General features: G+C 36.9%; 1 protein-coding gene across 3 annotated transcripts; it reads left to right on the top strand.

Moving 5' to 3' along the window:
* Window positions 1-6,040: 6,040 nt before the first annotated feature.
* On the top strand, window positions 6,041-18,209 carry LOC114540248. 3 transcript variants are annotated; one of them, XM_028560531.1, is made up of 4 exons: window positions 6,041-6,347; window positions 7,153-7,232; window positions 11,224-12,586; window positions 17,141-18,209. In XM_028560531.1, the coding sequence occupies exons 3-4, from the start codon at window positions 11,250-11,252 to the stop codon at window positions 17,241-17,243; spliced, it is 1,440 nt and encodes a 479-aa protein (XP_028416332.1). In that variant the 5' UTR covers window positions 6,041-6,347; window positions 7,153-7,232; window positions 11,224-11,249; the 3' UTR covers window positions 17,244-18,209. The 3 variants fall into 3 exon arrangements, with proteins under 3 accessions (XP_028416332.1, XP_028416330.1, XP_028416331.1); XM_028560529.1 differs by lacking the exon at window positions 17,141-18,209 and having other exon boundaries at window positions 11,224-13,263; XM_028560530.1 differs by lacking the exon at window positions 17,141-18,209 and having other exon boundaries at window positions 6,041-6,359; window positions 11,224-13,263.
* Window positions 18,210-20,064: the final 1,855 nt, after the last annotated feature.

Below are 20,064 nucleotides of genomic sequence, written 5' to 3'. Positions count from 1 at the left end.
TACTACAGACATTATGTACAGATCTCGTGATAATAATTTATTTATGCGCCAAGCACGTGAAATTTTGCTCAAGGTTGCCCCTCCAGGTTTTGCAATATCTTTGGCGTCCTGTTATAATTACACCGAATCTTACAAGGAAAATACATACTCAGCAAAACGCCATCATGCAGGGAAGGACGTAAATGCAAGAATAGTGTTAAAATGCCCACCAAGAACCGGTGCATTTAAACAAGTGGTAAATCTTCACTGGACCACAAAGAATGTGAATTTACTGGTTGACAGTTGTATGGCATGTGAATCTGACTGCTTTGTCGACTCTAAGGATGCAAAGGCAGTCATATGCGGGGATATACAACCGGTTCAAAATCCAGGCAAGAGCTGGAAACCTATTACTTACCCAGATCACACCTTTGACCAAAGCCGTACCAATGGCGTGTACCCTATGGCCCACCTGTTTTTGGATAACAACCAAAAGGTATGCGAGGATGAGGCTAAAACCATCGAAATAACAAGAACCGGACGGCCTGTACTTCTCATCAACATAGCTTTTTTTGAAAACGAGACCACATTTCGAGCTATGAACGAGTTTCTTTATCTTCTTACTCAACCGTCATTAGATAATATCTTTCGAAACGCCGAGACTGGTAATCTCAAATCTACATTTGCTTTCCTGGTGGATAATGGTCATGGAGAAGATCCTGATAGTCCATTAACGCAGATGTGCCTTGCAAGAATTTTGCACATGCTGAAACTAAAAAAGATCAGCCAAAGGTCTTTCGCCGAATACAACAGTAAACGCAACTTTGTGGAAAGAGTCCATGCAGCAGAAAATACCGCTCTGTCTCGTCACGGCGCTTTTGACAGCAAGCAAATTCATTCCAACCCTCAACCTGGTACGAAAGAACACTTAGAAAATATGGAAAGAATGGCAGAAGATGTCAAAAATTGTTTATCACAGGCTCGCTTTGCTGGAAGATTTATAGAATGTTATAGAGGAATTGGGGGAAATGGCATTTTTAACGACGAGGAACGTTTAAAAGAATTTCTAACATTTTCAGAGGAAAGAAAAGAAGAATGTTCATGGATGTACGGTCCAAGCACCTCAGAGAATCCACACTTTCAAGCACTTGTGAAGGTTTGGGGTATCCCGGAAGACTTCGAAAGAAGTTACGTCGAGGATTATAATGTTATTATGAATAAAAACGGCGAACGAACATCGTGGAACGACAAATATTCGACCAACCTATATGGAAACGCTAATGATGATAATTTAGAACTACAGCCAATCCCTGACCACGTGTTATGGCTAACAAGCGGCGGCGAACTTCACTATCTCTCCTTTGAAAAAACATCTTCTTTATATGTTTCTAGCCCGCAATTGGTCGTCTCTCCTGGACTATTCCTTCCATCCCGGATACTTGACACCTTTTTTATTATTGACTCTAAACCTCCCGTAGACATTCTTGAAGCGTTGGCCCTTCTCACTTGGATTCCAGTTGATGATGTGATGAAATATTTTAAAAATAAATGCGAAAGAATGGAAAAGGATTATCAACAAAACATTGAGCGAGAAAAATGGAGAAACCACGAGCTGTACAAAATGCCATTAGCTGAATTACATCAAATATGCAAAAAAAATGACCTGCATCAAAAAGGAAACAAACACGAACTAGTACGACGTATCGCACTGAAAAATGGGGAAGCAGACGAAGATGTTTTTTACCCTGACTACAATGGAGAACCGTCATCACTACCAGACACAGTTTGTAATATTAGAAAACTACCTATCGCTACGTTGAAATATATATTGAAATCCCACGCATTATCGTACTGTGGCAACAAAGACGAATTAGTCCTCAGAGTTTTTCTGTTGAGTCATGGACGTCCCTATCTATGCTCATTCAGCCAAGCAAAGATCATGAAGGAGACAATAGCCAGTGCAAAGAAGATCATAGCAGAGGAAGTTAAAGATGATTTACTTAATACGGACAATGTCAAGCAAATTCGCGTCAACAGAAGTGTCCTCAAAGAAAGATCTAACATAAGAGTCCCCGACAACATCACAAACGTAAGTGATCTTCATCAGTTATTTAAATCTAGAGATCGATTTTTGGGAATGCTAAGGATGAAAAGGATAGTATGGTGAAATCAGAGTCAAACTCGGAGTTTACACCGAGAGCCGAAACGGATATCGATTTTGAGAATTTCTTTGAAGTCGGAGCTCGTGTGAAGGTTCGTTGGACAAAGGAAGAGATAGGCGATTCTGGTTGGCGGCCGGGGTGGTATGTTGCAGAAGTACAGAAAGCCGATTCAATGTTGGACCAAATTGAGGTCGCTTACATTTCTGAGCCTGAGTCAATTTACAGAATTGATGTGACTTCTATGCTGGCCAAAGGAAAGTTACAGTTATCAAGGTGACGGTGAGAATAAAATTCGAATAGATTCAAATTCGAAAACAACTTTTAATAGACCGTGAATATTCCAGGAAACAGATATCCCAAATTTTTCACAACAACCGTTATAAGGGCAACCAAACGAAACGTCTTTCCGTAAAAAGAAGAAAAAGTTTATTTACCTGGTTTGAACTGAAATGTGAACTGGATTTTGAATTTGGAAAATACGAAAGAGAGAGAGAGGGGATTGACTGCAAGGACTCTGGCAAAATGTACATCTAGCTGCCATCGTCTTCGTAATTGTGCATTATAATGGAAACAGGGTTATACCATTTGAGTTACACTGAGATACAGAGAACTGAATCCACAAAACTTGAAATCTGTTTGCTTAATGCAACACCATATTATAGGGGAAGTTAAAGTTTTGCTATTTCGTTTATATAACTTTTTTCCTATTATCAAACAGTCTTAGATACTGTCATAAAGCCTTAGGCTTAGCGGGGCTTTTTTTGCTAATAGGTGATGATTCTTCAGTGGTAAACATAGATGTTCACATTCATCCCTAAGGGGCAGGTAGATTTTGGATTGGAATCTGTTGGAATATTTTTACCATCATTTTTTTTCTTAAACTTAACATAGATGCTCCAGAAAGTCTATACAATCTACCTATGCTTATCAAACTGTGGCTTCCGGTGCGGCGGAGCATATTTTACTTGGGCGGGGAGGGGGACTGATCTGAAAGAAAGTTCATCACTTTTTCTGTCCTAGCCAGAAAAATGATTTAAGGTTGTTAACCATGCAAACCAGAAATACAAATGTAGTCCATATATTAAACTCCTAGGGTAGACATATTTAAGTCAGGAATTCTTTAGGGGTGGACATATTTAAGTCAGGAATTCTTTAGGGGTGGACATATTTAAGTCAGGAATTCTTTAGGGGTGGACATATTTAAGTCAGGAATTCTTTAGGGGTGGACAGATTTAAGTCAGGAATTCTTTAGGGGTGGACAGATTTAAGTCAGGAATTCTTTAGGGGTGGACAGATTTAAGTCAGGAATTCTTTAGGGGTGGACAGATTTAAGTCAGGAATTCTTTAGGGGTGGACAGATTTAAGTCAGGAATTCTTTAGGGGTAGACATATTTAAGTCAGGAATTCTTTAGAAGTAGACATATTTAAGTCAGGAATTCTTCTGGGGTAGACACACTGAGCTATATAATAATTCCTGGAGGACCGGCTCGCCACCAAAAAGTGTAACGAAAAAGATGGCGGATTTTCAGCTTTGCTGACGCCACATGGTCCCCTTTGCCCATGGTAATTACCACTGACATACCGCGATACAAAGTCAAAAACGTGTCCATCACCCTCCCGATTTTTATGAAAATATTTTTGGTTTTCGGTATTGTTTTCGGCATATATTTTCTCCGCGTTTCATCTAAAAAGACTCTTTTTCCCTGTTCAACAAGTTAAATGGAGAAGTGATTTTTCGCTCTACATATGATGCTGTGAATGGCCTAATTCACCTATCGGGATATCAATTTTTACCTCAGGTAAGCCGGTTTTCACAACATTTTCGTTTTTCGCCTTTGGTATAGACAACTACCAAAGCGTCTGTTGCAGTTTATTTCTTTTGAAATTAATGTTAAAAACGGCAAATATGCTGCAGAGTGCAGCCTTTTTGATCAATGGTACATGACTTAGTTACGCTATGAAAAACTATACTTTATGAAAAAGGATCAATAACTGATCTTTTGAGTTTTGGCTATGTCTTGCCAGTTTTGGCTTTTGAATAGAACTCTTATGGCATTTGCACTGGAGCTTTCACTCATATTTAATGCCAACTCATGAGTATTTTCAGCCAAACAATTAAGATGAATCAATATTCAATCCTCCCAGTGAATCTATTAGTCTCTCTATTGATCCTTTAGATGAATTTAAAACATTAAACATGATGACTGTGTGAGTGCTGATACAAAATATTTTACTGTCAGATTTCAACAGTGGTTGTTAAAAGTCTAGTATGTTATCTTGTTTGCCTTGTCAAATGCAAAGTCAATAATCATGGCTTAATAGACTTCTTGGCATCTTGCACCTTGTTGATCAAGCTACAAGCTTGATTGTTAATCAGTTTGCAATGGTTTTTATTCCCCTCTGGCTCTGTCCTCTGGGTGTACTTTATTGAGTACAGTTAAACTTGGTCTGATCTCTCTTTTTTAGGATGAAGATGCTATTGAATTTGGGGATGGCTTTTTTGCAAATTACTGGAACATTAAACTGTTAATTTTACCATGTTGACTTTGTTAGTCATAGTTAAGATAGTTTTTAAATGGAAAATAAATTTATACAGACATGCATTGACTGAGCAGTTTGTTTTCAATTTGCAGCAACTTCTGGACAGTTTTACCCTCCCCACCATTCAAAGGAATATTATCATGGGGCTAATCAGGAATTGAAGGTTAATAGATTATAGACTAATGGAGGAATGAATAGGCTCAGTTGCATTTTCATGAATTCATGAGACATTTGTTTAATAGCACAACTAGTACCATATTCTTCTTGGTAGTTGGTACTATAATAAAATTTTTGTTATTTACCATAGCCTTTCCTTGCATTATCTGGAATATGATTATGATTGGAAAATGCATTACTTGGGATACAGTAAGATAGGGGTAACTTAGGCTAGCTATAATGACCTGAATGAAAATATCCTATGCAAATGACTTGAAGTACTATTACTATATAATCAGCTGCCCAGCATCTTGCATGAGGTTTGGCCTTTTTTTTCCTTGAGTTATGGGCTGATATGCATAAGCATGATGTTCTAAAGAAAACATGGCATAACCACATATTTTCTGCCGGTAACCTTTAATCGGCGATTGATATCCAAAAGATAATCCAAATTTTTGAAAGACTCGAAAAATATTCAAGTATTTTAAAAATTTTACACAGAAATGTATGAATTATGAAAATAAATAAATAAATAAAATAACCTGTCAGCTAATCGTATAAAAATCCTTCGTCCAGAATTTTTTTTACGTTTTAATATTAATATTTTCTCTGGCATTCGCAAAACAGCGTCCACGATTGTATAGAACTGAAATAAACGCCTTATTGCAACGCTTTGTAGCACAAAAATAAATCGAAAAATACAAAACAGCAAGGTTTCCAATTCATGTTTCACGGCAAAAAAAATATTCATAAAAAACCAGGGGGGAAATACTGTTGTTTAGATAAACCAGGGGGGAGCATCTCTCGTAGCGGGCTCAGATTTGAGCCTGGTCAGTGGTAATTACCCTGGGCAAAGGGGACCATATGGCGTCAGCAAAACTTCTGCGCAGTGCGCAGAAGGCAAAATCCGCCATGTTTTTTTGTGCAAAAAGATGGCGGCGAAGTTACCGAAAAATGACGAACCGGTCCTCCAGGAATTATTATATAGCTCAGTGGGTAGACATATCTAAGTCAGGAATTCTTCTGGGGTGGACATATTTAAGTCAGGAATTCTTTAGGGGTAGACATATTTAAGTCAGGAATTCTTTAGAAGTAGACATATTTAAGTCAGGAATTCTTCTGGGGTAGACATATTTAAGTCAGGAATTCTTTAGGGGTATGAAAAAAAATCTTATTTTCCTCAGGGGTAAAGTTGGCCAAAAGCAAGCTCCTCGATAGGGGGGTTGCGGATATTAAATGGAATAGCCCATTTATAGTTCATTAGAAATTGCAAACGACGCAAAATTACTGTAGAGAACTGTAGTACTATTGCAGAATGTTGTGATATTTCATCTTTGAGTGTTCACCTGTCTTTAGATGTTCATTTGGGAATAAGACATGCCTTTTTTCACAATATTAACACTATTTTCTATTTTAGTTTCAAGAGGAATTTATGTGCCCTGCAAGCCAGCATTCCGATTTACGCCCCTGTTGTCAATTTGCTTCACGACAATATTTGAGCATATCAAGGTATTTATCGCTGTAGGTATTTATTATAAGTTCATTAGAAGAATCATGTTATCTTAACAACCTTGCCATTGGGGTCGTAAACTGCCATGGTCATATGAATATATGATTCCCCCAAAATATTGATTTTATCATAGGAAGCCCAAATATGCATGATAATTTGAAAGTTTTATTCAGAATAAAAGGGTTTACAAATCTATTTCTCCGGCTTAGATAAGTGGAAGCTATTGTACATAGCATAAATTTACTTATTTGTATTAACATAGTTCTTATACCAGTCTAGGGTACATCCATGCAATTGCCATGCTGAAGGTTTAGAAATGTATTATGTTTTTATGTCAAGATGTTTGAATTTTTTGGCAATCATCAAATGTAATTATGTAGTGATAAGGTCTGGTGAAATTAAGAATGACGAATAAGAGTGTTACACCTAGATTGCTTGTTTAAATTTTTGGTGACCATTTTATAACCATTGACAATGGAATGATTTGTTTTATTACACACCAACATCTTAGCGATTATATGCCAACACATGCATACTGCATGAGGTGTATAAAATAATTTCTCAGGCTAAAACATAATTCTGATAAACTAAAACATTTATCCTGAAGTTGTGGAAGCCAACTTCTAAGGATTTTCATCATCCCTAGGGTCACCAAAGTGCTGCATGGCAACTGCAGCTAGGGCACCTGCACAACTGCAATCATAGTCAGAATTTTTAAAATATATTGGCTAGACCACAGTGGCGATAAAAATGTTAAACTATTCATATTTAAAACTTGACAGATTTTCTTACCTTTTTCCTTAGGAATCTGGATTCATTTTCACTGTGTGTGTTAACGATGTTCCAAATTGAATGATGTCTTTGCTCTGCTATTGAATGGGAAGGTAAAGGATTGTGGTTTATTACACATTTTGTATCTCCAGTTTCTGCATTCATTTACTAATGACTACAGTTATCAGCAGATGTGCATATATAAATATCCTTATTATATTATAATATGCTCATTTTATGAAGTGGGAAAGTGAACACTACTGTATAATCCCAAAAATGGGAGATCACTAACCACTAAGAGCTTAATATTTATATTGGGAAAGTGCTGAGATTTGAGATAGATGACCAAAATTTTAAGGTATTGTAACATGTAAAGTTGACTAACAGAAACTATTTTCATGTGGATATCACCACATTGTCATGACAATTGTGGCGAGATCTTTCCTATAGTGATACATGAGTGTTAACTGAGAATGAAAGAACTGTTTCCGGTTAAACTAGATAGATAGATAGATAGATAGATCCTTTAATTAAAAGGGCAGGTTGCAGAGAAAAGGCTGAATTGCGAACGCTAATTTACATTATTAATGGTTGATTAAAAAACAAAACTATTTTTATATTTATATGTATTGAACTACAAAACTACAAAGAGGTTAAAAAACAATTAAGCATGCAATAAAATGCTTGGAGGTGAAGGGAAAAAAACTGTTTCTAAATCTGTTAGTTCGTTTTAGTCTGCAGAACAACAAAGTTTCTAGAAAGTCTCAGATTATAGTATGGGAAGTGTCTAGATGGTATAACATAAATGTTTTCCACTGCTTCTGTAGTTAATTCTTTAAATAGTTTTTCGCATGTTTTCACGCACCTGTCACTTAATGACCTGATTCCACATTTTTCTAAGCAATCCGCATAGCAATTAAGTGGATAGATAATTGATAGGACACGCTTTTGAACTCGTTCAAGGGAATTGGATAGGTACATAAGTTGGAAGGGAGAAATGATGTAAATTCCAAAACTGGTCTAACACAGGTAGTGTAGAAGTTTATAATGTCCACTTCAGGAATGTGACTATGTGAGCACGTTTCAACTGAATAATGAAATATAGATACGCTTCTTAACTTTCTTAATTGTGTTGGTTACATGTTGATTCCACTTCAAATCTTTGGATATCGTCAATCCTAGCATTCTGGCATGGTCCACTGTCTCGATAAGATCTGAGTTAACATTAAGATTAGGAAAAACTTTCTCAGGTTTTGTAAAGCTAATAACAATTTCCTTACACTTAGAAGCGTTTAATTGCATCTTGTTATCTTCTGACCAAGTTTGAACATATTTTACTGTATCCTGAATATTACTAGGTGTAAATAATTTCGGATATGATGGTATCATTAATGTATTTCCATCGTTCGTGATGGGGAGAATGGAGGTCATTTATCATTAGAATAAAGAGCCACGGTCCCAATATGGTTCCCTGGGGGACACCAGAAGAAACATGTAACCATTCGGACAAACAATCTCTTGCTAATTTCACTCGTAGTCTGTCAGTGAGAAAGTCCATAACCCAACATTTGATGAAACTTTCGTTTAAAAATCGCGTTACCAGTTCCGTCACTAAATGACATACAGTATCTTCCTATTTGCTAATTACATAATTCACACACTGCTGCTCTGTAAATGTATTGCTTTCAGTCCAGCTCTTGAAAAAGTCAACAACCAACCGTCTGTATGTATGGCTCATGTACAGTACATGTATGTAGCAATATCATAAGTGTTTGTAGTATGTCGGTTCTTATGGCATATTTCCAAAATTCCAAAACCTAAATATATATACTCAGACCAGATAGGACAGTCAATTGATGTCAGCTATCTTTTGAAATTATTCGCTGCGATATCTTTTAAGGAATACATCATTACAATATATTAAATTTGGGCAGTGCTTCAATTCTTTTGTGTTCAAATTATATTTTGTTCATTAATTATATTAAATTATATTTTGTTATATTTAGCAACATTGTTTAAGTGTTTAAGCCTCTGGATTCTCTGCGGAACATCGGGCCTCAACGGCGCTCCTCCAACGGGCTCTGTTTTGGGCGTTCCTTTCATCTGAGACAGGGCGCTGTAAAACACGGCCGGGGAAGCGGCAGTGCTCCCCCTGATCTATGTGCGATGCGCGTACCCCCCGAAAAGCTGTGTTACTTCTTTGTCTTGCTTCTTGTATTAACGGTATCCAGGGATCCATTTCTTCTCCAGATTCTGATTCAGTCGCCGTCGAATTTCCAGATTGCTGAGTGGAAGTTCTGGAGACATCATCTTGGAAATCTCTTTCTTGACTGTCCGAGTCAGTTTGAGACATGTTTCTTTCTTGTTCTCGTGGTGGACAGTATTCCACTGGGTTCACGTGGGCGTTGCTTGAGCGAATCGCTAAAGTCAGCCAATCACAGGGCATATATCTGTACGTAAGGCAGGCAGCTATCATCCCGCATAGTTTTGAAAAAATTTCACTAAAATTTTGACGAATTTTCGATAAATTCAGCCTTTTTGGTGTGATTTTAGACCAAAAAATTACAGGATACATGTTTCAAATTTACTCGTGCTCATACTGATCTGTGTTTTTTAAGAGATTGAAGTGTTTTTGATGTATTTTTTTATTGATATATAATTTGTATACAGTAATATACTTGCCAACCTTGTATATATTTTATACATAAGAAATCATTGATATTTTTTAATTATGAGTGCGTGCGCTACTTCATGTAATGCAAATTATAACGGATCAAAACGCTAATTGTAGATTAATGCCATGAAAAAACACATTTTCGGGTAACCTATGATTAAAACACGCTGAGATGTTAAGCCCGTTCTCCACTAGGCGAATGTATTTGCGCAAACAGATCAAAAATAGGAAGCGTTTCTACTGTATATATTATGTCGATAGCAAGTCGATACCTGATATTCTGCATACAGTACATAAATAAAACTATACAAAACAGACATTTTGTGCAGTAATCAAATAATTTTGGCGGTATACAGTATTGATTATAATATATTGTTTTGTATCGATTTACGCGTTGAAGTATCCACATCATAGACATAATATGCACCGCGGTTTATTTACATTATTTACAACGCAACTATTTTGGCTATTAGTCACAGTTGCTTGACGAAGAAAATAGACTAAACTGACTAACTGAGAAAATCGCGCCCGGTTTACATGGGCAACTAAAATTATTATTTAATAGTGACAATATCCGCGACTAACGTAACTTGAGTACTTTGAGCTACCTCATTAAATTTTTACTGGCATAAGTCAAAATGTCTATGTTGGGACAAACGTCTGGTTGCTAAGGTATTACAGGGCATAGAAAGTTTGCACAATCCTTGGATCCCTAGTCTTTTCCCCTGTGGGTTTGAGGCCTGTCTTGTGCTGTTGGTCTGGTTTTTTGTAGGGTTTCACATATCCATCCCCATTTTCTCTTCTTGATGTCAACGTCAATGGGGATTTGTCCCATTGAAAGGGCTGAGGAGCTTCAGATGAGGTGTAGCGAGTTGTTTAGAAACATAAGCACTGTTTAATGCCATTATAATACCGTAGCAATAGCCATAAAAAACACTCGCGCAGCTTAAAACAATAGTTGCATTTGGGAAGTAGATCCGTCATTGAACTTGGGGGAGAATATTCATATGTTTATATCAACTTACCCTAAAAACAATAGCCTTGAAATGGAATCAGTGCGGCATAAGACGATCATATATAAGAATATACACTTCGAATTAAAAACTTCTAACAACGCCCCAAAATCTAAACAGAACGAGCCGTCACAAACTGCACTAATTACACGTATTGGGAACCACCTTATGAAACGTACTATGATTTTTCCCTCGAATATATGACCGCATTCTTGTGAAGATAATTATGATGTTCCATTTAACTCACTGAGTTTGGTCATCCTTTTCCCTGAGTAGCTGATATAAGGAACGCACCATGCTTGTAAATTTTGTGAATACGTTTAACAATGACTTTAAAGTAGAGCCGAAGTATTATCTGAATATTGTGTCTTGTTTTTATCAGAACAATCTCCCAATCATTTCCTTCTCTGATTTCAGGGATTTTCAATTTAAAGATCAATTTAATGGATTCAATAAAAAGCAAAGCTAATTATTCCCGGGTTTGTCAACTGTTGGTAGATAAAGGAGGAGATGCTTTGAGAGATGCTTTAAAAAATGCTCTACATTCGATACGTCCACCTTCCACCTTGGCCTCCGCATTGAATGCCAACAGAGCGACCCTACAGAGAATACGATACAGTATAATTAAAGCCCCGCAATGGGATCTACTCTTCCCAATATCTGGTGCACCAGATTCAAACAACTTCGATATTACCTTACTAACTGTCCTACTTCGAAATATTTGTGGATTGTCTCCACCAGCGACTGGGTGGGATGTTATGCCTCCAGCTAGCGATACATCTATATCAGCAAACATTTTGAGAGTCAAAATGTTGAGGAATGAAGTGTATGGTCATAATCCAACTGCAAGTTTGGACGACACAACGTTTGAAAAATTGTGGCGAGAAATTTCGGTACCGTTGGTCAACTTGGGAATTCCTCAAAAGGATATTGATGAGTTGAAAGTGGCTCCTCTCAGCCTTGAAGAAGAAAGTTATATTGAAAGATTAAAAGAATGGAAACAACAAGACGATGATTTAAAATCAGATTTAAGTGATGTTAAATGTGAAGTAGTCAAGCTAAGAAAAACTGTAGATGAGAATGTTCATCACTCAAATGGCGAGAAACTCGCTAAATTTGACTTTACTGGAAAGATTGACGACCTTTGTAAAAAATTTCATGAAGGAACTAGAAAATGGTTGTTTGATAAACTCTCAAGTTGGTTTGTGAGTAAAGAAACCAGGGTTATGATCCTAACTGCAGGTCCAGGCGTTGGAAAAAGTGTTTTGTCTGGAAAGATCTCTGAGCTGTATAGAGAACGTAGCCAACTCGCAGCTCACCATTTCTGCGACTTTCAAAATTCTGATTACAGCAATCCTCACAGAATCCTCCAGTCCCTTGCCAGCCAAATGTGTGATAATGTTGATGGATTCCGTGATAAACTAACCGAAATCCTTTGTCGTGAACATTCTCGGGACTCGCTGTCAGATGCATTTCGTGTTCTTTTAAACGATCCACTACACTCTCTTCGCAGAAATGATCCAATGTTGATCATTGTTGATGCCTTGGACGAGAGCAAAACTGATATGAAGAGCGAATTTTTGGAGTTGATATCCGAGAAATTTTGTGAACTGCCTGATTGGATTAAGATATTCATTTCGAGCAGACCGGAGCTACAAGTACGGAAGGTTCTTCAACATTTACAGCCGTTTGAAATCAGTCCTGATGATGAAGATCACAATCAAGATATTGAGCTTTTTATTCGTCGTGATTTACCTAATCTTGATGATCGTAGTTTAAGGTTAGTTATTCGTAAGTGTGAGGGATCGTTTTTGTACGCTTATCACTTAGTTCATGAATTAAGAGAAAAGGGCTTGGGAATTGAAACCGACTTAAGTGATTTCATCCCCAATGGTATTGCCGGATGTTACGAAAAACAGTTCAAACGTTTGAAAAGCCGCCTCCAACGTTTAAAGCGAGATACCTTTTCTTCTATCTTAAAAAGTTTTATCAATGTTATTGCCGCCGCATTCATGCCTCTCCCACTGAAAATTCTTTTTACATGCATGGGTCTGCCCTGGGAAGAATTCGAAATACGCACGGCGATTATTGACATTATGTCAGAAATTCTTCCAGTTTATGATGGTTGCCTGTCTCTTTATCATAAGTCATTATGGGATTGGATGACTTTGAATGGGTATGAGGAACATGCGTTTGTTGCAGATGTGAAAGACGGAAATAGACGTCTTTTGCGTGCTTGTGAGAAGTCTATTTTAGAATTTCAATTTTCACTCGAGAATATATACGCTTTGATAAATGGTGTGGAATATTTTAAGAAAACAGGTAAGATGGAGAAATTTCAGTTGTTTGTGCATTTTGGCGTAAACTATTTAAGACTACAATTTTCCGAGCGCAACTCCTTTATTAATAGTTATTTGTTCCAAATCATTTTACGGCATCATTGAACTGCATTGCTACTTAAAGGCCGGCGCACACTAGAGCTATGTGCTTAGCAAAAAGTCATTCGTGAGTAATTGGCGTAAGCCAGTTGCTTTCGTGTTTGGGGGCCTTTTGAGGCGACTTTGGTCATTCGTGCCACTTACGGCAAATATCTAGCATGTTTGATAATTTCTGCCTCGCGTGCGAAAATCTTTCCGTGTGCGGCAAACTGAAAGCTATCTGCTTATGGATTGTCTTAACAGCGCTTGCGTAATATACGAAAGTAAACATCCAAGATAGCGGTGCAAACAAAGCAAAACGAATTGGTGGCTGAGGCCATATTGGAAGAAAAACTGGTTGATCTTTGGCCAGAATACAGGTGTTTATACGATGTGAATTCTACAAATTTTAGAAAAAGAGAGAAACGGGAATGCGCTATTGCAGAAATAACTAGTAAGCTTTCTCAAACAGGTAATATAATTAATAGCACTTGGGTAACGGTGTTTAAAGTGGAAGTCTAGTCTAGTCCGACGCAACAGCAACAAAAATAACAGCACCTCTTCGTCTTCACTTCCATCCATAATTTTGTTTTTGCAATCTGTCCGCCATCTTGGATGTATACTTTCGTATATTACGCATGCGCTGTTAAGACAATCCATAAGCAGATAGCTTTTAGTTTGCCGCACACGGAAAGATTTCGGCACGCGAGGAAGAAATTATCAAACATGCTAGATATTTGCCGTAAGTGGCACGAATGACCAAAGTCGCCGGAAAGGTCGCCCGCACACGAGAGCAACTGGCTTACGCCAATGGCCACGAATGACTTTTTGCTAAGCACATAGCTCTAGTGTGCGCCGGCCTTAAGGAAGTTAAGAACGGTGTATTTAACGGCATCAGACCCCCAAGTATATTCTGACAGTTATTTGAAGGATCTTGGAAACGGATGCTTTGATTTTTCACAAAATAATGTCTGTCCTAAGAATGTTGCTAGAAATATCTTGGATACAATAAATGAGATTTGGATAGAACATGTGACAAACGAAGAGAATAATAATTTAAATCATGTCTCCTGTGCCTTGTCAGTTGATTCATCTACCAGTTCTGAGTTGTCACCGAACAATACGATTTTTGCCCTCTTTAATACTAATACAAGGGAAGTACACGTGCTTAAAATACCAAGCCTCACGACTCTTTTCATTATGCAAGTAGATCAGATAAACAATTATTTTAACAACTCCTTTGCCTTTTCTCCTGATTCCTCCTATTTTTTATGCAATTCAATTCGGCCATGCGTCCTTGTTAAGGAACAAAAGGAAGTACCCTTCATTCCACACGCCCCCGAAAACTTTTCGAGTTGTTCTTTTTCTTCGTGTTTGTTTAGTTTGTGTGGCTCCTACATTCTCCTTTTGAGTTTGGATGACGCCTCGGACTCATCAATATGTAGGATTGTCTTGCGCTCTGACAATTTAGAAGAAGTGTATGTCGAAAAGGATTCTGTTGCGCCGTGTTTGTCAAGTAAAGATTCCATTCAGATGTATTCCCCGGATATTGCCGAATCATCCCGTAGGATTAGCTTTCGTCATGTTTGGTTGCCTTCTGGTGAAATAGTCCTCCTTTCTAATAAAAAATGTTCAAAAAACTTTTATGGAAGGGCAAAAAGTGTGTACCATTTCGCGATTGCTCCTCCACAAGCGCTGTAGCTCTGATAATATATGATTTTGTAAACCAAAAGATCGATGACGTCTTTCAGATTGATTGTTTGCCAGCTATATATGAACTCGATCACATTTCAAAATTTGAAGGGACGAAATTCCTTTTACATATTGCTACATTCTCCTTTTGAGTTGGGATGAGATTGAGGATGACGACTTTTGCAAATCAACATATACCGATGTCTTTCGCCCTGAGAATTTGGAAGAAGTGTATTTTGAAAAGAATTCTGTTGCGCCGTGTTTGTCGAGTAAAGTTTCCATTCAGATGGGTTCACCGGATGAAGACAAATCACATGATAGGCTTAGCTTTGAATATGTTCCCTTGCCATCTGGTGAGATAGTCCTCATTCCTAACAAGATATGTTCAAAAACCTTTTTATGGAAGGAGAAAAAGTGTGTAGCATTTCGCGATTACTCCTCCGAAGATGCTGTAGCTCTGATAATATACGATTTTGTAAACCAAACGATCGTTGACGTCTTTCAGATTGATTGTTTGCCAGATGGATGTGTTTTCGATCACATTTCAAAATTAGAAGGGACGAAATTCATTCTAAGTTTGTATCCAAACTTAGTATTCATTATATCTCTGGAATCTCCTGATGCTTCTTTTGTCGATAACAGCGAAATAGATTGCTGTGCATTATCTCCGGACACCTTGTATGTAGCGTGCTGTTTTGAAAATTGCATTCTTTCAATAAGAAGTATCGACAGTGGGAAAACATTGCAAACTGTTGCACTGAAACAACGAGCAGGGGCGTGTTGGTGGTCTGAGTCGTATCTTTGGTTGGTCTCTGATGGCGTGGTTGTTAAATATCCTTATGAACCTTTGAATTCAAATATCTTAGAAAATCAAACTGAAGAATCTTTTTTAAATTTTAGTCGTGTTGTTAAGTTTACAAAAGGCGTTCTTGTAATTAGCACTAATGGAAGAATTTCTATTTTGAAAATTTGTGGTGAAAATCTCAGTCTTCAAGAAATACCTTCTTGGAATTTTGAAAAGTGGGAAGAGTGCACTTCTGTCGCAATAAGTTATGATGGGTGTGCTGTTATGTTACATTGCAATTTGAGGAAAATTTATGAATTGTGGGAAATAGAATGTGGCAACAGATGGTTTGTACGTTCAACGGGACAGTTGAATGAATCAGTTGAATGGTTCTGTTTAACTGGTATTAATATGACTCGTAGTTCAGTGTTAGTGTCATTCCACCCTGCAATAAATAAATTTGGGGAAAGTTGTTTATTTGCTATTAAGTTTCTAAGAAATGGTATGAGAAATGCGCTTACTCTTCCTTTTAAATCTTTTCCGAATGCTTTTTACATGGATTCCGAAATGGTAGGTGTTTTTACTGATGATAGGATGCATTTCGTTAAGCTGTCCGAAGGCAGAATCATAGCTTCCGTACGGTTACCTTTTCATTCTCCCAATGTATATTTTCATTTTTTCCTGCGATCGACTTGTTCTTTTCTATCCGTCGGGAAAAATGGTAACAAACATTTTAAAATTCATAATTTTGAAAACTATTTATCGCTTCCTTAGCGTAATGATCCTGGAAAATGCGACTTTCTGTCTTAGATGAGAAAATATCACGAATCAATAATACTAAAAAAATTATTTCTCGATAAAATATGTTCAGGTAGATAAGTATTGCCAATTAAACTTACTGATAATATCCAACCACTTAATTTGAACAAGCGTCCTAATATTAGGTAAAAACCATCAGATGTGGCAAATGTTTGAACTGTTCCGATTTTGTTAAATAAAATAAAAAAATCCATTTTTGACTAAATCTTGCATCGTCTTTATAGCATATACGAGTCGATTGATTCAAATACTTGCTACGAAGTTACTTGTGGTAAGCGTGTAATACACAGCCAATTCTAGAAATGGTTTCCATACACATGTGACGTCGCCAGCTCGTTAGTTCGGGTGGGGGATACTCGTGTATTTATGTTCTACATATAGTCCTAACACAAATCGATTGTTCTTGCGGTCAGTGAACATGCATGGATATATAAATGTGCTCCTTAATAATGCTGGTACGTTACTGGTCATATAAAAGTCAAAACGCAAATTAACAAAAACAATTTTTTTCCGATTGTTTCATGGAAAATTATATGTGCACGCGTAAATAAGTCTGCGTATGCACAACATACCTGGACTATGAGTCTTTGCATACCTATAACGAAATATTCTGATGTTTCAGGTTTTACCTTCCTGGGCACTTATTTTTCTTCTTGATTTGGCTGTTTACCGCGATCTCTTGCATGAATAACTTGGTTTACTCTGAGCAATGTTCGAAAAATTGAAATGATTGTTACCTGAGCAAATACTTTTCTCAGCATTGGGTAATTAAGCGCAATATATTCATAAATAAAAAACCTAAATTTTAGGTCATCTTATGTCATTACTATAGTTAATCTCACACGTAAGGCCCAATTACACTATACGGGGTCTCTATTGAATACTGTTAAATTTTTTAGCTGTTAAAAGGCTTTGAATATTTATGTCTGATCCAATAAAATCTACCAAATGTATCAAAACAATGAGATTTTACTACCAACCATATCTTGTTAGCGGCAAACGAAAGTGTCGTGACCAGCTAATCCTGTGTCGTGTAATGTGGACCTTAGTCACAGATAAAATTACTGTTACTTGTATATCTAAGATTATTTCAAGATAATTGGAAATTTGATTAAAACGAAGTTTATACGTGATTTTAGCTAATTAGCCAATATTAAGTTACATTTGAATGTTGGCGCAACTGATTACATGCTAATTCAACGAAAACAAAGGTGGACTTACAGTACTGTCCAGAAATAACCTACCAAAAACCAGGTCAAATCTAGGTCTGATCGAGATCGAATCGTTGTGAGACGGAGGTTAAACCTCGGTTTTTCTTGGTATGACAGACATTTCCTAAGATTTTTTCGATATTCTTATGGTGTTGTCGTTCTCTCTGTTCATAACATTTCTTTCGGAAGCGAATGGCGACTGCGAAGGTATTTTTTTCCCTTGCGGTCGTCTGCGGTTTCTATCTGTCCACCGCAACCGAACTGCGACGGAACCGTAACCTAACCGAACTGCAACCGCAGTGTTAGGTTACGTTAGGCTATTTCTGGACACTACTGCAAGTTTGTGCAGTTCTGGTTTTATCCTGGAGATCTTGAGGCTAGATCATATTTAATCCCAGATCATATTGTGGCCAATTATACCACTTTCGGTATACTCATTTTAATAATTGTGTTTGTTTCAAAATTATTATTCCAAAACCCTGCATGTTTTTCCGCGTCCATTAAATTCTTATAAGAAAAAAATTGTTTATTATTGGCTACTTTTCGAACATTTTTATGCTTGTCTTCAGATTTAAAAAATGAAGTTAGAGTTCAGTTTGAAAGCGATTAGATATAAACTGCAGAGACTTTCGTGTATTCCTATATTCATTTAATCAGTTAAAAAGAAAGTAAAAATACCAAGTGAACGGAGAAAGAGAAAAACCTTCGAAACGAGGATGGTCGAATGATTGGTTGGACAAAGTTTCCCCGGATACTGTCAGAGATAAACTTTCTTAAGGCCCATTTACACGATCCAACTGTCGGATCCAATTCACTTCTGACGTATGGAATGTAGTTGGTTATTGATAAAGCAGTAGTACATTGACTTTAGTTCATTTGTTGCCAGATACGTTGCAAGTTAACAGACTATAAAACATCCATCAGAAGTGAATTGGATGCGACAAAATTGGATCGTGTGAACAGACCTTGAGGAAGCTTTAGAGGTTATATAGAAGAAAAAACAATTGAAAAGTTGTAATGTTTTTCCAGAATTATGTGCATTTAATTAACTTCTTATTAGTAGAAGAGCTTCAACCAGTAACAATATCGAATACTTAATAATGACTAATATTTGATTATTAATGTTTTTTTTTAACTTTTTCTTATTAGCTACTTGTAAATCCACATCTGTCGTATGTATGTAAACACGTCGTTGTCCGAAAGTCAACCTTTTTATGATTGTATAAATCTTATTACACTCTTTGATTTAGAGAATTTAGAACTATGGTTAAGATTATGAGCGGGTAGTTTAGCAACAAATGAATTAAAATTTAAAAATGCGTTAATGATTGTCTTTGTGTTTGTTATAAAAAGGCTTTACGATCAAGAAGAAAAGATGCTTCGAAGAAAAACCTTCGCGACTGTACGCTAAGATAGATCTGCTACAAGAGATGTTTGATACAATTTATTTGTAAGGTTTTTGGCTTTGTTTAGAGTTATATCTTGTTGAATGTCTATTTTTTAGGCTCATCATATTTCAACGGCATACATGCACGATATCGCAGTTACCTCTTCAACATTAACGCAACGTTTTTTTAATAGCTCGGTCTATTGCTGCACAACCAATGGCCTCGTTCTTCAGTTTTGTCTTTCAGCATGCCTGCTACCAGAGCTAGTACGAGAATTCAACGACGCACCCAATCGATTCCACAACTTCAACCCATTGAATAAATTAATTCCTTATAATTTCTCACAATTCAAAATTTCGCTTGAAAATTTCGCCATGGAATCAGGGTTTAAAATTTGGAAATACAAAATTTTCTTTATTGCCCCCCAAGTTATATCATGGTAAGCATTTATCAAATATTAGTTGTATTATGGTGCAAACAAATTTTGGTCCTTCAAGTGTTAAAGTGCCTATATCACTTGTGGGATATTTATGGATTTGAATAGAGCTTGAGAAATTAGTTTATAAGTTCTACAACCCTTTTTGATATAATTAAATAGTTTCGAAAATACGTCGGTTGGGGGATTGGGACTCAGGAATGATTTGCAAACACGCCGTCTTTTATAATATAAACATGAAGAGTTTCACTGGCGATATAGTTTGCGCTTTTCAAGAAAAAAATGCGGGAACGGTACGTTGTGTATGCCTGTAGCAACTGGGCGAGTTTTTCTCAAAATATTTACGTTATTGGAAGATCGAAGTAAAATTACAATTGATTATATTACGTTTGACAAGAACTCGGTTCCTGAGTCCCAGGCCCCGAGCACGACGGAAACTATTTTAATTATATCAAAAAGCGTTGTAGAACTTATAAACTAATTTTTCAAGCTCTATTCAAATCCGTAAAGA

This window comes from Dendronephthya gigantea, unplaced genomic scaffold (genome assembly GCF_004324835.1).
Source record: "Dendronephthya gigantea isolate DGI-Jeju-01 unplaced genomic scaffold, DenGig_1.0 000226F, whole genome shotgun sequence".
NCBI lineage: Eukaryota > Metazoa > Cnidaria > Anthozoa > Malacalcyonacea > Nephtheidae > Dendronephthya > Dendronephthya gigantea.
This window is presented reverse-complemented; position numbering and strand designations above follow the sequence as displayed.